Genomic DNA, 24,383 nt, shown 5'->3' with positions numbered 1-24,383 from the left:
CCATTCACCCACTCACCAACCCATTCACCCACTCACCAACCCATTCACCCACTCACCCACTCATCCATTTACCCACTCATCCATTCACCCACTCACACACTCACCCACCCATACACTCACCAACCCATTCACCCACTCACCAACCCATTCACACACTCACCCACCCACTCACTCACACACTCACCCACTCACTCACTCATACACTCACCAACCCATTCACCCACCCATCCACCCACTCACCAACCCACCCACTCACCAACCCATTTAACAACAACCGCCATTCGCCACTAAGTGGCGGTGACGTCACCACGACGCTTGTGCCAGGCCATGTGAACCTTGAGGCCACGTGGAGTGTCGAACGCCCGCTGGCAGGAGGTCACGGGGCAGACCCAGCAGGTGCCACGGGTCGACTGACTGAGATGACTGGCTGATGCACCACCTGTGCCCCCTACTGTGCCAACCTGCTGTGCTTTAGCCACCCGGCGCTCCGCTCGTTGTTGTGAGCGTCGCTCCACCGCCCTCCGTTGTTGTTGGAGGGCGACTACCTCCAACTGCCCAGTAGCGTCCTTCACGAGCCTCCTCCACAGAGGCCGATCTTGACACCGCTGGTACCAGTCATCGGCAAGTCCATTCAGCTCCACGTACTCCTGTACCACATCACTCCATCTCTTCTCTAGCCCGTGCCGCGCCCGTTTAGCCCCCTCGATCCGGCCGAACAAAAGCCGTTTCGGCATGCGGTGGCTGGGCATGCGGGCTACATGACCCAGCCATCGCAGCCTTGCCTGCCGGAGGAGCTCACCGATGGGACCTTGCCCAGATCTTTCAAGGATTTGTGAGCTCCTCACACAATCCAGCCTGGTTAAACCCAGGATGGATCGTAGGCAGGCTTGCCTAAATGTTTCTAACCAGCGAAGATGCTCCATTAAAGGGGTCCACGTTTCGCAAGCGTAGAGAAGGGAGGGAATGACCGTGGCCGAGAAGACCTGAAGCTTAGTGCGGAGCGACAGACCAGGTAGCTTCCACATAGCGTTACGCAACCGATGCAAAATATTGCCGCTCGACTGATTCGGAGTGAGACCTCTGCTGTTAAACTGGAGCCGGTCATAAGCACACCGCCCAGGTATGGGAAACTCTCCACTCTCTCCACAACTCCCCCATCACCGATTGGGAGTTGTGGGGATGGAGTGTCCGATGGTACAAAATACCCAGGCAGGTGCTTAGTTTTGGTGGGACTGATGGTAAGGCCCCACCTCTTAGTGGCACGCCCCAGTCTCAGCAGCAGCGTCTCCAACTCCTCCTCTGAACGAGCAGCGATTACCAAATCATCGGCATACATAACGTGGTTGAGCAATAGGGAGCCATCCCTTGACCGCACGCAGGCATCGATCAGCCTCCCATTATATCTGTACCATATGGAGATTCCCCCGGTACAGCTATTGAAGGCTTCACGAACTACGTGGTCAAAATAGATGTTAAATAATGTGGGAGCCAGAGGACATCCCTGTCGCACCCCAAGGTGTACAGGGAATGGCTCCAACTCTCGGCCACATAGTTTTACCCGGGCCCGCTCACCATCATGAAGGTCCTTAATGATCGTGAGCAGAGGGTCAGGTACTCCAAAAGCATGAAGAACAACCCAGAGCCCAGGCCTACTGATGCTATCATAGGCCTTGACCAGGTCAATAAAGCAGAGATGTAGGTCTTGCTGGAATTCCCTACACCTCTGCTGTAGCAGACGGACAGAAAATATGGCATCTGTGCAGGACCGCCCTTTCCTGAAACCGCATTGGGGCTCCGCAAGCCTCTCCTCAGTGTGTCTGGCAAGGCGATGTTGAATAATCCTTGCCAGGACCTTTCCCGGCACACTGAGGAGTGAGATGCCCCTGTCGTTGTTACAGTCTGTGCGGTCGCCCTTCTTAAAGAAGGGGACCACCAGGGCATCCTTCCAATCCTGCGGAACCCGTCCAGTGGTCCAGACTGTTGTTATGATGTCATATAGGGCAGTCTGTGCACAAACGCCACCCTCCCTCAGCATTTCGCTTGGGAGATAATATCTGCCCGCTGCCTTTCCTGGTCTCAGACTCCGGATCGCCTTCAGTACTTCCTCAACAGATGGCACTTCAGCCAGCCACTCACAGGAGGTGACTTCCTCCAATATTTGAGGCACCGCAGCCTCAGCAGGGTCATCCTCACTTTGTGCCACGATGTTTTCCTGGCTGAGTGATTTTCCCTCCCCCAGGACCTCACAGAAATGCTCAGCAAATCTGCAAACCTGTTCCTGGGGGTCGGAGATTGGATCACCGTTTTTTCCCCTAATGATGGTAATAGGTGTGGCGCTGCAGGTTACTTTTTTGATGGAGTTAAATAGAGATTTGTGATCGCGGGTCACTGAGGCAGACTCCATTTCCTCAGCAACCCGTGACCACCACCCATCCTTGCAGCACCTCACGGCTCTCCGAACCTCCGAGCGAAGGCTGCGGTAAGCCTCCTCATTCTCTGACGTGGGATTCTGTAGCCGATAACAGTGGGCCTGTCGCTTTTTCTCAACTATCCTGAACACCTCCTCTGTCAGCCAGGGTCTCTGGGGAGGTCTGGACCGTGTACCCAAAGCAGCCAATGCAGCTGCATGAGTGACAGTCCTAAACCTCGCCCATTTACCCTCGACATCAGGAGGAGTGGGGGACGATGCCAACCCCAGCTGCAGGCGATGAATTAATTTCTCGCTTGCAACTTTCACCAGATAACTGAGACCAGGCCACTTTAGGTTGGAATGGGGTCCTGGGTGTACACCCACCACCGGAGCGGAAGAATGGCAGGCGCATCTTACAGATGACAAGTCGATGGTCAGAGGGCAGATCAGCTCCACGGTAGGTCCTGGTGTCAAGGACATGGGCTCGCATCCGCTGGTCTGTCACTATGTAGTCCAGCAGATGTTCTTGCTTGGACCCGGCATGCATTCATGATGTTGTGTGGATGCACCGATGCCGGAACAGAGTGTTGGTAATTACAAGCTCATGGGCTGCACAAAAATCTAGCAGCCTCCTACCGTTGTTACTGAGCTGATCTGGCCCATGCCCTCCAATCACTCCAGACCAGGTGCCAGCATCATGACCCACTCGGGCATTGAAGTCACCCAACAAGATGACTCTATCCCGAGGGGCCACTTTAGCCAGCACCTGTGACAGGAGGTCATAGAAGGCATCTGACTCATCGGCTTTGCCTGCATCCTTCCACGGATGTTCGTCTTCGGTGGGGGCATAAGTAACCACAACCACCACTCCTCGCCTCCGATTGATGGGAAGGCGAGCCCAAAGTAGCCTGGGGCTTACAGCTTCCCACACCTCACCGCCACGCTCCCACGCCCCCTTCAATTTTGTTCATAAGAAGAGCCACACCCTGTTGTTTGGCAGTCTGCTGCCCCGAGTAGAGGACTGTCCACCCCTCATGGTGGCAGGAGCCAGAACCGGTCCACCGGACCTCCTGAATGCCACAGAGTTCCAGGCGGCACAGGTCCAGCTCCTGACAGAGGAGTGGCAGCCTCTCCTCCGCAGTGAGCGTTCGAACATTCCACGTGGCCACATGTAGTGGCTTTTCGTTGTTTCTGGAGGAGCCCCGAGGGTAGAGATTCAATCTCCTTGCTCCGCCAATTGGGGTTTGGCCAGGAGACGTCATAGACGCCTGTCCCCCCGGGGCCTCCGGCACAAGTAAATTAGTTAGATATTTTAGACGTGGTTTAGTGGTACATTTTTGAAGGTGGAGGGGTTACCAGCCCCTCGCACCCGTCCAGAGCCCCCGTTTAGCCCCTGTGGTGGTCACAGACGCCATGAGAGGAGGAGCCAATCGGAATTGGACCTCCCCTCACAGCACTGTCCACGACAGAGTTGCCCGTCCGGCACCGCGAGGAGGCAGTGGGTTGTTTTGCCGGACCACACTCACCCACTCACTCACTCACCCACACACTCACCAACCCATTCACCTACCCACCCACTCATTCATTCACCCACTAACTCACACACTCACCCACACACTCACCCACTCACCAACCCATTCACCCACTCATCCATTCACCCACTCACCCACTCACTCATACACTCACCCACACACCCACCCACACACTCACCAACCCATTCACCCACTCACTCACACTCACCCACCCACTCACACACTCACCCACACACTCACCCACCCATTCACCCACTCAACTCAGACACTCACCCTCCCACCCACTCACACACTAACCCACACACTCACTCACCAACACACTCACCAATCCATTCACCCACTCACGCATACACTCACCCACACACTCACCCACCCACACACTCACCAACCCATTCACCCACTCACTCACCCACTCATCCATTCACCCACTCACCCACTCACTCATACACTCACCCACCCACCCACTCACACACACACTCACCAACCCATTCACCCACCCACCCACTCACACACTCACCCACCCACACACTCACCAACCCATTCACCCACTCACCCACCCACTCACTCACACACTCACTCATACACTCACCCACACTCTCACCAACCCATTCACCCACCCACACACTCACCAACCCATTCACCCACTCACTCACACACTAACCCACCCACCCACTCACGCACACACTCACCCACACACTCACCAACCCATTCACCCACTCACTCACACACTCACCCGCCCATCCACTCACACACACACTCACCAACCCATTCACCCACCCACACACTCACCAACCCATTCACCCACTCACTCACACACTCACCCACCCACCCACTCACACACACACTCACCCACACACTCACCAACCCATTCACCCACTCACTCACACACTCACCCGCCCATCCACTCACACACACTCACCAACCCATTCACCCACTCACTCACTCACCCACCCACTCACCCACTCACTCACACACTCACCCACACACTCACCAAGCCATTCACCCACTCACACTCACCCACCCACTCACTCACACACTCACCCACACACTCACCAACTCATTAACCCACCCACTCACACACTCACCCACCCACCCACTCACCAACCCATTTAACAACAACCGCCATTCGCCACTAAGTGGCGGGACGTCACCACGACACTTGTGCCAGGCCATGTGCACCTTGAGGCCACGTGAAGTGTCGAACGCCCGCTGGCAGGAGGTCACGGGGCAGACCCAGGTGCCACAGGTCGACTGACTAAGATGACTGAGATGACTGATGCACCACCTGTGCCCCCTACTGTGCCAACCTGCTGTGCTTTAGCCACCCGGCGCTCCGCTCGTTGTTGTGAGCGTCGCTCCTCCGCCCTCCGTTGTTGCTGGAGGGCGACTGCCTCCAACTGCCCAGTAGCGTCCTTCACGAGCCTCCTCCACAGAGGCCGATTTTGACACCGCTGGTACCAGTCATCGGCAAGTCCACTCAGCTCCACGTCCTCTTGTACCACATCACTCAATCTCTTCTCTAGCCCGTGCCGCGCCCGTTTAGCCCCCTCGATCCGGCCGAACAAAAGCTGTTTCGGCATGCGGTGGCTGGGCATGCGGGCTACATGGCCCAGCCAACGCAGCCTTGCCTCCCGGAGGAGCTCACCGATGGGACCTTGCCCAGATCCTTCAAGGATTTGTGATCTCCTCACGCAATCCAGCCTGGTTAAACCCAGGATGTATCGTAGACAGGCTAGCCTAAATGTTTCTAACCGGCGAAGATGTTCCATTAAGGGGGTCCACGTTTCGCAAGCGTAGAGAAGGGAGGGAATGACCGTGTCCGAGAAGACCTGAAGTTTAGTGCGGAGCGACAGACCAGGTAGGTTCCATTCACCCACTCACTCACACACTCACCCACCCACCCACTCACTCACACACTCACCCACACACTCACCAACCCATTCACCCACTCACTCACACACTCACTCATACACTCACCCACACACCCACCCACTCACTCACCCACCCACTCACACACACACTCACTAACCCATCCATCCACTCACTCACACACTCATCCACACACCCACTCACTCACACTCACCCACACACTCACCAACCCATTCACCCACCCACTCACTCACACACTCATACACTCATACACTCACCCACACACCCACCCACTCACTCACACACTCATCCACACACCCACTCACTCACACTCACCCACACACTCACCAACCCATTCACCCACTCACCCACTCATTCACCCACTCACTCATAAACTCACCCACACACTCACTAACACACTGACCAACCCATTCACCCACACACTCACCCACCCACACACTCACCAACCCATTCACCCACCCACTCACTCACACACTCACCCACCCACTCACTCACCCACTCACTCACCCACACACTCACCAACCCATTCACCCACTCACTCACCCACACACTCACCAACCCATACACCCACTCACTCACTCACCCACACATTCACCAACCCATTCACCCACTCACTCATACACTCACTCACCCACCGACACACTCTCCAACCCATTCACCCACTCACTCACACACTCACCCACGCACTCACCAACCCATTCACCCACCCACTCACTCACACACTCACCCACCCACTCACTCACCCACTCACTCACCCACACACTCACCAACCCATTCACCCACTCACCAACCGATTCACCCACTCACTCACCCACACACTCACCAACACACTCACCAACCCATTCACCCACTCACTCACTCACCCACACATTCACCAACCCATTCACCCACTCACTCATACACTCACCCACTCACTCACACTCATCCACACACTCACCAACCCATTCACCCACTCACTCATCCACTCACTCACTCACCCACCTACACTCTCCAACCCTTTCACCCACTCACCCACTCACTCATAAACTCACCCACACACTCACCCACACACTCACCCACACACTCTCCAACCCATTCACCCACTCACTCACACACTCACCCACACACTCTCCAACCCATTCACCCACTCACTCACACACCCACCCACCTACACACTCACCAACCCATTCACCCACTCACACACCCGCCTACTCACCCACACACTCACCCACGTGTTTGATCCCTGGTCCAGCGCCGGAGGAGCGAAGCAAATTGGCTCCGTTTCATCACCATTCCGTGCCCACTCTGAGGATACGAGTCCATGCGAGGTCCCGGCACAGTAACGGTGAAGTGTCGTCACTCACACTCATCATTATAATCGCGGTACGTGCCACGATTATTAGCTGGCCACGATTATTAGCTGGCCTCGCTAGCGCTCTTTGAGTTGCCAACGCCGCACGTTCAAGGTTTTTTGCAATTAATCAGAGATTTAATATTACAAATAACAATACAGATTAGGATGATGGTTATGATAATGGAATAATGAAAATGACTGATGTAGTCATAAGCTAATATTGTTTTTTTTTTGTAAACTGATGATTATAATGTGTGTTGTTGTTGATAATAATACTAGAATAATAACACCGATCTAGCCATTAACTAATGGCGTTCCCCCCCCCAACTCCCCCTTCTTCTAACAGACGAGAGTGATGATGATGGTGGTGGTAGTGGTGATGCCGAGGATGATAGTGGAAGCAGGATAGAGAGCGGTGTCAGGCGAGGACCTTGCCTCCTCCTCCTCGCTAGCGCAGTGCCTGCCGATGCTGCTGCCCCCACCTCCACCCCCACGCCTCTGCAGATCTCAGGCGCCAGAGACGCCGAGACTTGGGAAGCGCCTCGACTCGCCAGGAGGATGCAACATCACGGATCCGTAGGAGGCACGCGAGTGCCAAGGAAGGTGGTGGTGGTGGTGCGGGAGGGAGGGAGGGGAGGGCTGCACGAAGCCAATTAGCGCTCTCCACACATTGCACACTCGCAAAATAAATCCCACTACCCCCCCTCCTCCCACCCACAACCGGCTCAACCTCCCCACTTCCACAGCTTCTCTCAGCTCTCTCCCTCTCTCCGCACTTCCCCTCGAGCTTCCCAAAAAAAAGCCCCTCCAAGCCCCCCCCCCCCCCCGTGTGATGATCCAGCGAGCGCTCTGTAGATCTCGCCGGAATTAGCATCGTCATGCATATGCATTGGGGCGGCCTTTTGCAGGCTAATAATCCGAGCCGAAACGTGACGACGTTGACGCCTGCCATGCACCTTGTCACCCGCCACGTGTCTCTCTGCGTCCGCCCCGGGTTTGTGTCTCCGTCTCACCGTCTGACCGTATTTGTGTGTGGGTCTCTCTCGTTCCTTCGTGCGGGATTTTTTTTTGCACATTTTTTTTGTACGCAGCACGAACATACGGTGCTTTTTTTTCTGGAAGATTTCATTGTTTTTGTAGGGGATGCAGTCAATGTTTCAATGTATCTTGTAATTTTATCGTTTGTTGCGGTTGCACCCGAAATGAAGAGCCGAATGGCTCACAGGGTAAAACCAAATAAATTAAACTGAACTGAAACTTGTGTTGTCCGTGCAGTCTGTACTCTTGTTTGTCTGCTCGCCCCAACAGTCTGCTCAAAGCAATACGGGCGATCTGTTGTCTTTGTGTGTGTTTGCCAGTCGCTCTCTCTCTCTCTTTCTCTGGCCCCTTTTGGCCGTCTGTCTGTACGTCCGTGTGTCTGCACGTCTGTCTGTGCTGTCTATGCATCCGTCCATCTGTCTGACGTACGTGTGGAACAAAGGCTGCAGTGCGATGCAATATTTATTTATGTATTGTCATTGACTGTGCAAGTGCCCTGTGCTGCTCGTCCGTGTGTGTGCAGTGTGATGATACACGCGTGTGATTGTGTTGCTGCCTCTCTATGCATCTGTGCAAGTGTGTGTGTGTGATACTTGTATGCGCGTGTATGTACACACCGATGCAATGTTTCAAACCCTTTGTGATGTCAATACTGGATTAACATCTCTTCCACGCGGTGTCAATCATGGACCATACTTCACCACGCTGGTCAATTAATATTTATCGAGTAGCGGAGAGGCGAAACGGATCCGGTACCACTCTGGACCGGTGTTCGCTGTCAGGCCGGGAATCGAGCCCAGGCGTTGAGACCAAATGTGAGACCGACATTGATGTGAAGCGTTTAGTTGGATTGGTTTGTGAGCACGTGTTTGTAAGTGGATGGTCCCTTCGGCACACAAAGTTGGCACATTAGGGGGGGCACTGGTGGTGCATCGGCCAGTCAGTCATCTCAGTCAGTTGACCCGTGGTACCCGCTGGGTTTACCCCGTGACCTCCTGCCAGCGGGCGTTCGACGCTTCACGTGGCCTCGACGTGCACCTAGCCTGGCACAAGCGTCGCGGTGACGTCACCGCCACTTAGTGGCAAATAGCGGTTGTTGTTGGTGGTGGTGGTCCTTGCGCGATGTGGGGAGCGGTGGCGTAGTGGTTGGTCCAGTAACCACCGAGTTCGATTCCCTCCGCTCACCACCAATAAAATATAATAGCTGGTGAATATTTTAACCGATACTGTGACTCCCCTTAGGTAGACTCGGCCTTAAATGACAAAGGCGTCCGGTCGTGTTCCTGGCGACACACAGCCCCCCCCCCCCCCCCCGACTGTTATGGGTGCTCGCTTACAGCACTTGCCACAACAGTTTGTTTAAGGTTATACAGAAAGGGGGGGACGGGGAATCTTTGTCTTTTGTGGCATTGTGTGCAGGCGCCTTGCGCTGCTCACAAAACATCAGCCCACGAAGTTCATTCATTAATCTTCTGGATTTGCCGGCCGTCTCGCGATTATCGCCTTACCCTTTTGGCTATTAGCTTATGAATTCAGAGCGCCGCCCCCCCCCCTGCCTCGGCTAACCCGATTATAGATCCGGTCAATACGCAGCCATCGAGCGAGGGAGTCAATAGAAAAAAAAACAGAGGATGCGCCGGTTTTTCACTCGCAGAGAGTAACCTGCACCAAAGACAAAGATCCCCCGGATAGTCGTGCAGACTGTTGGGTCAGGTGTTGTCAACGAGCAGCGCACGAGGCTGTGTTGACCCGGCGCCAATGCCCGGCCGCCTTTGTCTCCACCGGCGCCGATATTTGCACACCGCAGCAAGCGCACTCAATTGAGGCTGGCTCCACACTAGAGGAGACCCAGAGCCGGTTAATATTTTTCGTCACTAATGTTTTGCCGTAAGCGAGATGTTAACTACCTCGCACGGTGTGCAGGAGGTCGTGGGTTCGAGCCCGACCCTGACGTCTGTGTGGATTTTTCTCCGGGTCCTCTGTTTCCCCCCCCCCCCCACCACCTCCACATGTATAATCAACATGCTTTTAGAGGACAGTATTTGGTTGCTATACATTTCCACATTTTGATTAGAAGCTTTCGTGACTGCAGGAATTCATACTCTTTGCTTCTTTCTGTAAAGTCACGTAAGTATTTATTTTCCTACCTACGGGACTTCACCGAAAGAACCAAACAAAGGGTATACATTTCCACATTTGTCGAGCTATCATTTGCACCTCCGATTAGCGCGGTTGGCTACGTACGGCGCGAAAGAAGTTCATACGTGGCCAAGTCGCTTTGTGTAAAAAAAAGAAGCTGCTATATAGCTCGGTGGGCATTATCTGGCAATATATTTTTTAAAGATGAGTTTAAAACTCAGGTGGCGTTTCACAGCGGGCAGCGGTGCGCGCAACCACAGAGCTACAAACTCCAACAACCATCGCTGCTACCAACACTGACCGCGGCTAAACAAGAAAACGCCGCGCTACCAACCGACTCGGCCACTTCATTTCCCTTGCCCCTGGCCTCGCAACGGAGACGCTTACAAAGCTGTCAACCCCAAATCAGTGCCTAACTTATTACAGACAAATTCAGACCTTATTTGGTCACCCCCCGTGCCCTTATAAATCGCAACGTTCATCCTACAAAGTCCCATCACAAGGGAGAAACACAAACGAACAGACAATGTATTTTTTTGTGGCCGTATTGAAACTGCTGTACGCCGTGTGGACCTGCAAACTCAATTTCCCTGTGCCAGAATACGGGGTAAACCGTATGGGTTGACAGCTATGGGGTTGCACATGTTGCTGACATTGGGATTTACGCATTAATGCGCCCTTGCCAGCTCCTCTCCCCCGAGTCTCCTGCGCGTCATCGCGATCAATTCCTAGTTGTGTAGTTATAATTTATTTAGACGCTATTGCTTGTATCTTAGACAGTGTGTGCAGATGGTGGGGCATTTTGCCGTTTGAGAGGCAGAATGTCACCCGCGCGAGTGGCGATTATCTTTCAAAAACAAAATATCGACTGCCACTACATTGCGATGAACTTACACTTCGACATTAGGGCGTCGTTGTCATAATTTACAGCCCTTTTCTGAATCCACGATCGGACGAATGCCTCCTCCCCACTCCGTGTGTGTCGTTGAGGGTTGGTTTGGTCGACCCTAATGCACCACATTCGGTCAAGCACGTTTATGTTGGATGCGTTCGGGACTGGCTCAGATATCGCTATAGCCACTGATGTTAGCCGTGACCTGGGATTCCAACTCCTGATCTCCAGGTCCATATAGTGCAGATGCGCCAACCTCGTCGCCACCCCTTCGCCAGTAATAAAGATATTTTAAAATGCCATTAGCTCCATAGACCGTTTCCAAACAACATTGCTTGTTAGCGTTAACTGGTGATTCGTCTCGTCCATGGAGGGAGTGCTTTTGACCAATAACATCTTGGAAAGCCAGCGGCATTTATTTAACCAGCCTGACTCTGGCGACCACGAGACCTTGAGCGTCGAAGCCGTTCCAGAGTTCTACCGTATTATTTTTTTTAAACAAATGCTGCTGCATACAATTTGTCTGGAACGCTAAGGGGCCGATGCACACCAATACACACATTTTATTTTGACTCGAAGAGACAAATGGAGATATCATTCGTTGATTTCATGACAGTAAACGGGCACTTTGGCTTGGCAAAAACGGCAACAGAAAATGCGTAACGGATGCGCATAAATTATGCACGAACATCTAAAGCAACGTGTTGGGTGTGATGTTAGATACTTTTTTTTAAAAAAAACCTCAAACGCAGTCGTTTAGAAAATGCGTCGTATGAGCTGTCCCAGTGACCGTCTGAAACGTGCACTCTTTTTACCCAAACTAAGACATCTCCCCACGTTAAGCGCAGCAACGTAACGTTAATGCAAACGGCTCGGTGGTACGATTTTAATACCGATCCGAGAGCGAGTGACAATGCAACTCGTGCGGAGGGGTAGTGGAGGGGTGCACAGGCGTACCCGTACGCCAAGCGCTCCATCCACAACCTCCACTCACCGTTTCGCTGCATCTCCGACTTTCTCCAGGCGCGAGTGACGTTCCCACTCATTCGGAAGAGTCGAACAAAGTGAGCGTTTTATTTATACGGAGGCCGGCGATCACGCTCCCCCCACTGGCTAGCCTGCCAGAGCCAGTTCTTCTCTCTCGTCTCGCCTCGCCTCCCCAAATTCCGCATCGGGGCACTTAAACCCCGTCTCAGCCCGAGTCTCTGCTTGCCCGGACACGCGCGTGGCGCAGCATCCTCTGTAGCAACACCGCAGCTGCAGCAGCAGCAGCAGCATCAGCAGCTTCGCCATCAGGCGGAGCGCGTTGCCATGGTGCCGGCGGGATGGGTGTCGCCCTGGTAACGTGTACAGGAGGAGGAGCAGGAGGAGGAGATAGGAGATGGGGGAGAGCACCCGGTACCCGGTGTGTGTGTGTGATGCTAGGGAAGAGGCGTCTTTCTAATTGACTGCGTTGAACGTGGTCTGCTAGTGGGTGTAGCCGTAGTTGGTTGGCATCGGTCATCGTAGACCTGCGCCGTGGCTACTCTGGGCAGTGCCCCTCCCGGGTGCAGCTGCACCGCCTGCACACTCGATAGCTCACGCCGCTGAGTGGTCAGTGTCCCGTGGGGGAAAGTAGGCGTGCAACAGATCTTTGGCAGAGAATGCGAACTCAATTTGGAGGATCTTCGAATTGCAACGTGTCAATAAAGCTCTCGACAGCTGATGGACAGGGGCTGCATCGTGACAGAGTAAGGAGAGGTCAGCGAGAGAATGGGTAGAGAGGAGGAGCAGGAGGAGGAGGTGGAATAATTGGTGTTGTAACGGATGGAGGTGGTGCGGGATCAACGGGTGCGGCACCCCGTAGCAAGCGTGGGGCGACTGGATGCGCGATTCCACAGTCGCGAGACGAGGATCGAGGTAACAAACGGGCTTGCAACGGGCTTTGGGACCGTTCATCGCAAGTAGTGGATGGGAAAGCGCCGGCTTCAAGTGGTTCCCTCCCCGTCTTCTTGCGAACGGCGAACTTTCGAAATGCTCGGCGGGAGAGTGACGCAAGGCAGAGCCCACGCGCTATGGTGTCAGGGAAGAAGGGGGAGAGGTACTGGCAAGGGAGGTCCCATGGTGTAGCTGCTCGACTCCGGGGAAGAAGGGGAGAGGTACTGGCAAGGGAGGTCCCATGGTGTAGCTGCTTGACTCCGGGGAAGAAGGGGGAGAGGTACTGGCAAGGGAGGTCCCATGGTGTAGCTGCTCGACTCCGGGGAAGAAGGGGGAGAGGTACTGGCAAGGGAGGTCCCATGGTGTAGCTGCTCGACTCCGGGGAAGAAGGGGAGAGGTACTGGCAAGGGAGGTCCCATGGTGTAGCTGCTCGACTCCGGGGAAGAAGGGGAGAGGTACTGGCAAGGGAGGTCCCATGGTGTAGCTGCTCGACTCCGGGCTCTCAGTGCCCTGATAGTGGCATTGTCTTTGTGCTGTTCGCCTTTTGGCGTCCTCTGGTTTGACACTGTTTGAGACTAGGCTCTAAAGAAAGCTGTCTCTGGTGTGGACTAATCAGTTTCAAAGACGATGCATCATCATATACTACCAGAGCGTGTTTTTTTTGCTTGCATGCTCACCACAAGTCTATGCGGTTGATGCAGACATGATTCCTTGCTAAAGGTTCCCGTGTGCTGTTTTACGATCTTAGCACAACTGTTTTATTGCCAGAAACGGTAAAACCTATTTCTATATGGAGAAGTAGGCAGTTGATGCGTTCAAACCCACGTGTAACCCTGGCAGGAATAACAACGAGCATCCCCCCCCTCCCGTCCACTCGTGGCCTTCTCGTTACAGACGGATCAAATAAAACAACACGAAAGACGAAGATCCCCCGTATAGCCTCCAACAGACTGCTGGGGGCAAGTGCTGTTAGAGAGCACCCTATGAAGGTCGGAACGGCGCACGAAGGGTTGGGTGGCCAGCACCACGCCCGACCGCCTTTGTCTCCCGAGTGGCGATGTTTTACACATGGCCACTGGGCACTCACCTGAGGCTGAGGCGACTTATCTCCAAACACGAACGCGCGCACAGGGAGAATTTGGCGAAACCCAGCGGATGCGTTAACGGCGACGCGCATTGCTCCTCAGCAATAATAAAACGTGAAAATACGGGCACCGAAATAAGAGAATGTAGAAAAAGATGAATACAAGACATCGTTTGTTTTAGTTTATTGTCCATGTCCAGTAAATCTTTAGCCCGTAGAAACGATGCTTGTTTTTTGTGTTTTTTTTTGTATTTGCGCCGTGGAGTGGAGCAAGTGTGGAATATGAATCGGCATTAATACAACGACATTCAAAGAGAGCCACACACGGAGGGCTTTGCCGTGGACTCGTTACAGACGACCACGGATTGAACCCGCGGATTGAACCCACGGATTGAACCCGCGGATTGAACCCGCGGATTGAACCCGCGGATTGAACCCGCGGATTGAACCCACGGATTGAACCCACGGATTGAACCCAAGGCCCTTCACCACCACACGGGATCCTTCCCAACTAGCACGCCACAGCTCATCACCCTTACAAGCGATATCCACTTCCCCCTCCTCTACCTCGGTCCTCTCCGTAAACATAAACAAAAAAATTACCCCCAAAAATTGCTCCATTGGAATGAAACATAGCGAGCTGCGAAATAGGTGGCAGGGTCCTTCCGAAAAAAAAATAGTTTATGAGTCTCAGGATTTCCTTGGTGCAAAAATAATAATAATGATACAGGGTGCTTAAAAAATGTTTTAACACTTCTCAAAATGTGCAACGATATCACGAGAAATGTGCTGCTGCCTCCGGGTTCTGGAGACCACCTGGCCAACATTCCAGGCCACGTGTTGACAACGATGGTGAACAAGTGGGAGACTCTTTGACTTTTTGAAGCTATCAAGCTACGATTCCCATTAAAAACGATAACCGCATGTAAGTGTTAACATTTTTTTTAAAGCACCCTGTACGAGCAGCAGCACCTGAGGAGGGGACACCATCTAGTGACGGGGACCCTTTAACCCGCAAGTACCCAAACGGGAAGGAACCTTTCAAGGCGCACGCGTACGTGCGTGCGTGTATGCATGTTGGACTTTTTTCGCACCGTACGTTAGCCAAGCGTGCTAATCGGAGGTGCGGGGGATCGACAACAAACTAAACACGCGGAGGTGAAGGGAACGTCATTGCACTCGCCCTGTAGATTTGTTTCTTTAAAAATAAAAAAAGCCCTTTGGACCATTTTGAACAAAATGTGTTCCGTCTGCAATTAATATAAAAGGGCAGCTTTTTTGCGAAGTGTGTGAGAAATATTTTATCAGCACTTTGCCCCGGCTCACACTTACCTCGCTGGCGCTGGCAAACATGAGGTTTGGCAGTGCATTTGTCAGCTGACTGTGCACCAATGGATCCTTCGCTTGTCACTTAGCTCACTGCCGGCCCGCTTTGATAATTTAGACAAATGCAGTCATTCTCGTTGTATGGTGAAACACGCTGAACAGGAAACGATTCCCATTTGTTGTTGTTTACTACGCACCTTTCTAAACACATTTTTTTCAATCACAACAATGAATTAAGCAGCGCCGCGTCACGACTGCAGCGTTGACATTTTATCATTTGTGCCCAACCTCCTCGTCAGATCTCGGAGGTTAAGCAGGGATGAGCCTGGTCGACCGCCGTGCAAGATCCACAAAGTCCGTGAGCCCAGGCCTGATATCCCGCACCTCCGATGAGCACGGCTGGCTACGTACGGTGCGAAAAAAAGTTCAACATATATACATGCATCTCACTTGTCGGTACCACCTGAGCTGATTGTTTCGACGTGGCCAGTAACACACGTGATAACCATTTGGAATGAGTGGGCTATCAAAGGATTCACTCTTATTGGCCGTTTCGGTCATTCGGTTCGACTCTTGCTTGACAACAGAGGTGGTAATTATTTCAGCTCTGGCTCAGGGCATTAACATTGTCCATCTGCCTTTTCCATTTCACATTTAAACTTCTGCCATGTCAGGACATGCCACAACATTCCCACGACTGAGTCCCAGGAGTACATATCCTAAATTTGGGAAATGCGTTCTTTTGAAACATCACGCTCCTTGCACACGTTAGAGTAGCATCGCTTTCCCGTTACATTTAAAAACGGGTGCTACCCACACAGTTGGATGCGTTGCATTAGTTTGCCTGGCGATGATGAAAATGTCTTCAGAGGCATTCCACAACCCAAATGCATCTCACGAGAAACAAAGCTGCGATTATATTCTTAGTTTTTTCGGTAAAGTCACGTTGAAGGGAAACAACAAAATAATAAAATATATATAAAACAATAAAAAAATTCTCACGACGTTTCGACCATAACACAAACGGTCGTCTTCAGGTGTGTTGGTTTGCATAATTGTTTTATATATATATTATGATTTTGTTGTTTCCCTTCAACGTGACTTTACCGAAAAAACTAAGAATATGAATTACTGCAGTCACGAAAGCTTTAAATCAAAAGCAGCGATTCTTTAAAAAAAAATTATCTCGGCACAATTGCGCATCGCTAATTCATTGTTGGTTGTTGTTGTTGTTTCACGTTAATCTTTGATGTCGACTTTACGACGTTGGATGCGTCCGCGCGATTTTGTTTACATGTTTACTTATGTTTTCATGTGGCTCGGTGTCATTTCAGCAAACTAAAAAACAGAGAGCCCTTTGTCTTCTTTGGTTCTTTCGGTAAAGTCACGTAGAATGAGAATAAAATAATAAATTGATAAAATAAAATAACACAATAATATTCTCACGACGTTTCGGCCACAACACAAGCGGCCTTCATCAGGTGAAGGGGGCGAGACTGTCTGGTAGGACAGCGCTGGAGTGAGCCCTTTGGTTTGCACGGACTCTTAGCTGCGTTAAAATAATGGATGTGTATATATATAAAGTATATTTGACCCATAACCGACCTCGTCAGTTCTCAGATTCTAATCAGGGTCGACCACCGGGCAAAGATAGCCATACGTGTCGTATGGCTACGTTCATGGCCGGTGCAGTAAAACGTATTTTAGTACTTGCGTTAAATCTCGGTTTGATAGGTGGCCGCCGACACGCTCTGCATTGCGATCCGAGCGAGAGCACGTCGGTGACCACGATATGAACAGTCCATTTTTGTACTGTACTTCTATGCTCCCCACACAGACAAGCTTGGTGAAGTATGGTAAAATTGCCACACCCCCAAACCTCTCCCCATAATTTACACAGTGTGGGGAGGTCCTCACTCAGTAGTAGATTACACACTGTTATTTATAACACACACATGTAAATCCACTTCTAGACGAAGGCCTCCCCAAACCCTGTTGGCCACGGGGTTGTTTGATCATCCTTCACCATGGTGGTCAGTGAAGGAAGATGGCACGGAACACGACTGGCTCAGGCATCAGTCGCCACTGATGTTAGCTGTGATCAAAGAATCGAACTCGGGTTGCCAGGTTCAAAGTGCAGAGCGCTAACCACCACGCGACCGCTCGACAGAATTTCATTACGCAGGAGGGTGGAGGGGGGGCACAGTTGCTGTCACACACTCATACCAACGTCTGAGACGGAGATACCCTCCCTCCCACACCACCCCCCCCCCCCCGTATGGATAGGGATGACAACTTGGTAGACATGTAATTTTTCCAGTGCCACTGTCCTATTTTCACACCTCGCGTTCAGCCGCCTGTCGCAGGCGCAAGGAGGGGAACTGTCAGACTCGAACCGAAAAAAAACCCATGGAAAGTTGTACCTGTTGCTGCCCACTTAAACAAAAAATAATTAAACACTGAGCCTAATTAACGCGTGACGCGCGAGGCAAGTCTGTGCACATCTTCTACGGTGGGATACAAACAGTGGCCGCCGGGTTGACTGCCAATTAGCACAGTCGGAAACGTTTCGGCTGTGAAAGAAGGTCAACATACATACATAGTGGCAGCCAGCAATTTTTCAACGCGACAACGGATTGCTTTTTGAAATCTCCGATGAAGTACACAAATAATTTTTGGTGTTGTTTTTTTTCATCCGCATGATTGGAAATATTTTTTAAAAAGGGGTATTGTATACATCGGCTTTGACGACCCAATGTTATGATTCATATATTTTTTTGGTTTGATCGTGTAGGTAAAATGTAATATTAACAATTATGAAATAAAATGTTTAGAAGTTGATAACACGAACAACTCCCGCACCTCCGATTACCACGGTTGGTTACGTATGGTGCGAAAGAAGTTCAACATGCGTACAACTACTGTGCACAAAAAATTCCAAAGTACATTTTAATTATGAGTCGTCCCTTTCATTTTGCGTTGCTACCTTTGAACGCTCAATGCATTGTTGCAGTGATGATAATTCACAGCCGTTACTCAATCCAATGTTAAATGTAGATTGTCACTCGGTACGGTAAGGGTGGTGGTGGGGGGGGGGTGATCATACCTCACCACACTGGGTTGTTTAAGAGTTGGGGTGGAGCAAGGACCGGTTCAGATTTCATATATCACGCGATCAAACCCAGGTCACCGGTGGGTTCATCGCGCAGTGCCCTAAGCACTACACCACCGCTTCGCACCTCGGATTAGCGCGGGTTGGCTACGTACTGTGCGAAAGAAGTTCGACGTACATACAATATGTAATATTGTTTTGGTGGACTTCGGGTTGCGGGTACAATATTTTCGGTCTTCACTGAAATCTTTAAAAAAGACATTTGACCATAATATAGGTGTTTTTTTTTTGCGGGTTAGATCGCGTAAACAGAAATGTGTTGTTGAAACCGCCACCACCTGACACAGCCAATTAATAAGGGTTGTCACGTAAACAGAACGTGCCAATTCGTTCCTAGTACAGCACACCGGTGTGTTTGAGAGCAAATCCACAACAAAAAATACTTCTGTATTCTCATGTTCTATTGAAAGCCTTACAAAGCGGTTTTTTTTTTACACCAACCGAGGTAAACAACCGTGTTGTTGTTAAATCTTGACATAAAGCTTTCGTGACTGCAGGAATACAGATTCTATGGGTCTCTCGGTAAAGCCACGTAGCTGGAACAAATAATAAAAAATATCACGACGTTTCGATCGCAACACAAGCAATCGTCATCAGGTGAAGGTGAAGACAATACCCATAGAATACGTGCTTTTGTTATTGTTGTTTACGATATTTCTCCGACTGATGTCGCGACATCGTCTCCCGCATTGAAATTCGACGGACAGGGCGTGCGATGGGGCTGCCACTGTCGCTGCACGTGCTAAGGAGGAAGCCGCCGCTGTGGTGGGGCTTTGTGGGCTGACGTTCACTCGGGAGGACATTTACTTTACATTTTTTGCTTTTAAAAGCGGTGTCACCGTGCAGTCGCGTGTAGCAAGCGTTGGCTAAATAAAACTCGACTGCATTTCTCTCGTGTGTATCTTGCAAAAAAAAAAAAGCTGTTTAATCGGGTTTTTTCCATTGGTTTCGTCGTAAATAATAATACATCTGAATATTTATACGAGGAATTCGATGAGCTATAAAGAACGTTACAACAACAAACAGTACAAAACACTATCGTAGTGCAAAGTGCAAGAAGGTTGAACAAGTTAAAACTAAACCATGCCCACCCGAGCAGGCAAAACCCACTGAGGCATTCGCCGATTTTTTCAGAAGCGACCTGGCGACACTCGACAGCTCAACAAAGGTCGCTTCGTTGTGCGGGAATTTAAAGCGGCAAGATAATCCTGCGCTTTTTTTTATTGGGAATAATTGTACTTATCATATTTACTTATACCGTGTATAATGTGCTGCGTGGGTTAAGCAATGGGATGTGCAAACGGCGTAATATTTGTAGAACGAATGACGTGGGAAAAGAGAAACACGTTGTCACAGAGAATTTGTTTTGCGATGGCACGCGCAGTTTCTTTTACTCGCACACGCACACACACGCATGCACACACGCACACACACGCACGCATGCACACACACACGCATGCACACACACACGCATGCACACACACGAACAAGACAAAGATCCCCCATATAGCCTTAACAGACTGTAGGGGCAAGTGCTGTTAGCGAGCACCTATGAAGGCCGGAACGGTACACGAGGGGGTGGGTGGCCAGCACCACGCCCGATCGCCTTTGTCTCCCTAGTGGCAATGTTTACACACCGCACCAGGTACTCATTTGAGGCTGAGTCGACCTAGGGGAGGCCCGGGACCGGTTCAGATAATCGTCACTGGTGTTGGCCGTGAGCGGGAATCGAACCCGGGTCGCCAGGTTCATAGCGCAGCTGGTGTAGACACCAGGGTACTGTATGTCCGGAATCACATCTTTTACAGACGGAACCAGATCACGGATTTTATGTAATGTGTTGAAACGGACCTGGATCTTGTGTTTCTTCAAGATTGCCTCTGTGGTAGTAGTTACATTGGAGAAACCAAACGCCATGTCTCGGACCGCATCCGTGAACACAAAGCGGACCTTAAACACGGTAGGACCAACACCTCTGCCGTGGCAGATCACTGTTATAATTCAGTAGGCTCACATGACATTGATTTTTCCAAGACAGAGGTTCTTTGTAAGCCATCTGGCTACCATGAGAGATTCGTTCATGAGGCTATCCACATATACAAGCACAGAGACAATTTCAACCGAGAAGATGGATTCTGGCTTAGCAATCATTGGAAAGATTTGATAAACCATTTCAGGTCTTAATTGATTGTTCACGCTTACAGTGGCATTCAGACAGCATAAATTAATTTTTCGTCTCCCCCCTCCTCTTTTCAGAACATAGATGGACTAGTCCTTCTAAATAAACTGCCAAATCGCTGCGCGTGGCGCTGACGTTTTTTTAATAAATAAATACACCGTTGAAAAATAAATACATTTATGCAAACCGACAAACCTGATGACGACCGTTTGTGTTATGGTCGAAACGTCGTGAGAATTTTTATTGTTTTATATATATTTTATTATTTTATTGTATCCCTTCAACGTGACTTTACCGAAAGAGCTAAGAATATGAATTACTGCAGTCACGAAAGCTTCAAATCAAAATGTGAATGTAAGCTGAACTTCTTTCGCAACGTAGGTAGCCAACCGTGCTAATCGAAGAAATAACGTTTTCAATCTAGATGATTATTTAAAAGTGCACAGCTCCAGTGGCTTCCTAACATCGGAAAGGGAGAGCGTTCCAGACGGCCGCAGAAGCGCATCTGAAAGCGCGCGATGCGGTGACCGTCTGGTGTGGGGGTACGCAGACGCCGTTCGTGGCTGTCATCCATTTACCTGGGAGGCATCCAGCAAAGCCTCACCGAGTCTCAAGACTAATTCCGGAGGATCTTGCTTTTGGGATGCCCGGTCAATCCCATTGCAATGAGTGACGTCGCGTGCGGGGAATCGGGAGATGTCATTGTCATCATCATCATCATCACCAGTCATCGTTTATTTATTTAGTCACATGCTATCACAGGTCTTTTGCCAATCCACTGCTGGACGAAGTCCTCCTCAAGCTGTTGACGTCTCTCACGGGGTCAGGTGATGCAACAAATCCATAGAGCTCCTTCCTGCACGATCATTTCGTTGCAACCATCCGGACGGTGGTGCCGCGCGCACGCTTGGTAATCCGGCAGCCGCTCGGGCGCCAGGTTGGTGGACCGCACGGATGTTTTGAAACTCCCTTACCTTTTGCAAAGGCGCGTCGAGGTTGCCATACATACGCTGGCTTGCCGGAGAAGGCGGAGCGGCGAGTGTGGACTTCATCTCCCTGCTGCCCCATCGGTACGGGGATAGATTGTGGTCCACCGTGCGTTTTTTTTCTATCCGGGTGCTCGGATTTCCTTCCACGCGCATGAGCACTCGTTAATTGGTTCAACACGTAGGCATTCGCGACCAAAATTATTCATACTGGTAGGAACCTCCTGGTTCCACCAGCCCACAGGGGATTATTCTGTCCGTCCGTCCGTCGTGCATCCAAAAATGGGAGGGGTGGGGCTGGGTGGAGAGGGGAGGGTGGGGAGGGGCTAGGTGGGGAGGGTGGGAAGGGGCTGGGTGGGGAGGGTGGGGAGGGGCTGGGTGGGTAGGGGCTAGGTGGGGAGGGTGGGTAGGGGCTGGGTGGGGAGGGTGGGGAGGGGCTGGGTGGGGAGGGTGAGGAGGGGCTGGGTGGGGAGGGGCTGGGTGGGGAGGGTGGGGAGGGGCTGGGTGGGTAGGGGCTAGGTGGGGAGGGTGGGGAGGGGCTGGGTGGGGAGGGTGGGGAGGGGCTGGGTGGGGAGGGTGGGGAGGGGCTAGGTGGGGAGGGTGGGGAGGGGCTGGGTGGGGAGGGTGGGGAGGGGCTGGGTGGGTAGGGGCTAGGTGGGGAGGGTGGGTAGGGGCTAGGTGGGGTGGGGAAGGCGGCCACGGCACACACGAGGGGGTGGGTGGCCACCAACCACGTCCGGCCATCTTCACGACATTTTCTCCTCCACGTGGAGAATCAACAACATGCGATTGGAGTATGCGGCTACTCTCAATCTCTACATTATAAGCCGCCAATTCGTGGGTATTGTACTCTTTTTTTTGAGGAACAACTTTTTTTCTCTTCACCATCCCAGGTCCCCACTCGGTCCCCACCCTTCACGCCGGCTTGTGCCCGCCCTCACAGTCGGGCATATTGTGCGTAATACACCACGTGGTGCCGCCGTTGACCCTGGCCATTGACCGAGCAACCCAACGTTCCTACCAGCTCCCTCCGCAGGAATGTGTTAATAAAGGTTGTTGGGTTAGGTCGCATAAATATAAATGTGTCGTGAACCCCACCACCACCAGACACAGGCGATTAGTAAGGTTTGTCACGTGAACAAAACGTGCCAATTAGCTATGTGATGGCGAGTAGACCCACAAAAACATTTACAGTCGAGTACGACGTTTCGCTAATGATTACAACCAGCTTCGTACAGCATGACCCTCTTGAAAAAAGCCATTGGGCTCAGTGTGGCTTTCCTGATTACATGGGTAATTATTATATGATTAATTATATTACGTTCTCCATGTCGGACATCTTCGCTGGTGCTATTTCCTCCTTTGGGCGAGAAAAAAAAACCCACCACTCCACACACAACGCTCCGAGGCCTGGTCGAGCAGGCACACGAGCCCTCTTGCAACTGACATATCCCTGAAAACTTCGCAAACCCAGTAGGTTTGCGAATTCAACCGAGAAGATGGTTTCAAATGAAGCAACCATTGGAAAGATGTTCTAAATCGAACCAAACATTAAACTAATTTTCAATGGTACAGTATCTTTTTCAAGTAGTGGTACCCCAAACTTTCGCAGCTCTTAAAAATTCCCTTTTCACACCATCAATAGGTAAACTCCCCCTCCCCCCCCCCTCGCCAACCGGCATGTTCACCCGCATGTACACCACCTCTACACCGTTCATCATGCTAAGTCGGCCAATCAAATGCAAATTTTTATGCTAATTCCTTTGTCAAGGCACCTTGTTTGCTCGCACACAGCTTAAAGGTCCGCGGTCTGAGCGTGGCTGTGTTTCACTTGGTGTATTGTCAAATGGGGGAAAAAAAGATGTCCACGGGTTTAATCAGAAGACAAAGTCAGTTTTAGGTAGAGAACTGAAAAGGTATGAAACGATGTAAGGGGAAGTTGTCACTCGTTGGGTGATAAGACCGGTCATTTAAAAGATGGCTTCAACTTGATCATGAATATCTAAATGCTGCGAAAGTGCCCGTGTGGTCACTAATTTGCTGTTGATGATTTTACTCTTCCTGACCACTCCACGCCCCTAGGTCATCGTCAGCAACTGTGATCACGCCAATGCCGGATAAGCAGCCTCCCCAAGCCAACGCCCTCTCTTCCGAGTCCTGAGAAGCTACGAAACCAGAGAGCGTCCGTGCACGGGAGCTGAATTTTTATCGCTCCATCTCCGGCGGCGGCCGAGGTCATCTTTGTCGCGTTCTCTCCCTTGGCTGCCACTCGCTCGTCACTCGTCTCGACCACCGGTCACCATCCCTTCGAGCGACGCGTCCTGGTCCCAAGCACGCTTACTTTTCCTATCAGTCAATAAGATTTGTCTGACTCGCGTATTTTCTATACTCCGTGTGTTCTTCTGTCGGTGTCTCGATGTAACGCATGCAACATATGTTAATTAAAGTTTGAGCTGTTCCACGGCTAGATTGCCCTTTCAGTTTT

General features: G+C 51.3%; 1 protein-coding gene and 1 long non-coding RNA gene across 7 annotated transcripts in view; one reads left to right on the top strand and one right to left on the bottom strand.

Moving 5' to 3' along the window:
• Nucleotides 1-22,136, bottom strand: part of LOC116949365 (metabotropic glutamate receptor 3-like) — an 80,648-nt gene extending 58,512 nt beyond the window's left edge. For 3 of the 6 annotated variants that reach the window (XM_032966595.2, XM_032966597.2, XM_032966596.2), the window contains exon 1: nucleotides 7,040-7,789. Coding sequence is in view for 1 of the 6 variants with exons in the window: in XM_076072063.1 (XP_075928178.1) it covers nucleotides 21,887-22,054 (168 nt within the window). In the remaining 5 variants the exon portion in view is untranslated. Of the gene's footprint in view, nucleotides 1-7,039; nucleotides 7,790-12,228; nucleotides 12,651-21,886 lie in introns of those variants that run through there. The other 3 variants (XM_032966599.2, XM_032966598.2, XM_076072063.1) reach the window with 2 other exon arrangements.
• On the top strand, nucleotides 15,818-24,362 carry LOC142930082 (uncharacterized). The gene is made up of 2 exons (XR_012946042.1): nucleotides 15,818-15,973; nucleotides 23,981-24,362. It is a non-coding gene; the product is annotated as an uncharacterized LOC142930082 (long non-coding RNA).
• The last annotated feature ends 21 nt before the right edge of the window (nucleotides 24,363-24,383 follow it).

The sequence above is a fragment of the Petromyzon marinus genome, chromosome 36 (assembly GCF_048934315.1).
Source record: "Petromyzon marinus isolate PM22_M1 ecotype Great Lakes invasive population chromosome 36, UKy_Petmar_22M1.pri1.0, whole genome shotgun sequence".
Classification (NCBI taxonomy): Eukaryota; Metazoa; Chordata; class Hyperoartia; order Petromyzontiformes; family Petromyzontidae; genus Petromyzon; species Petromyzon marinus.
This window is presented reverse-complemented; position numbering and strand designations above follow the sequence as displayed.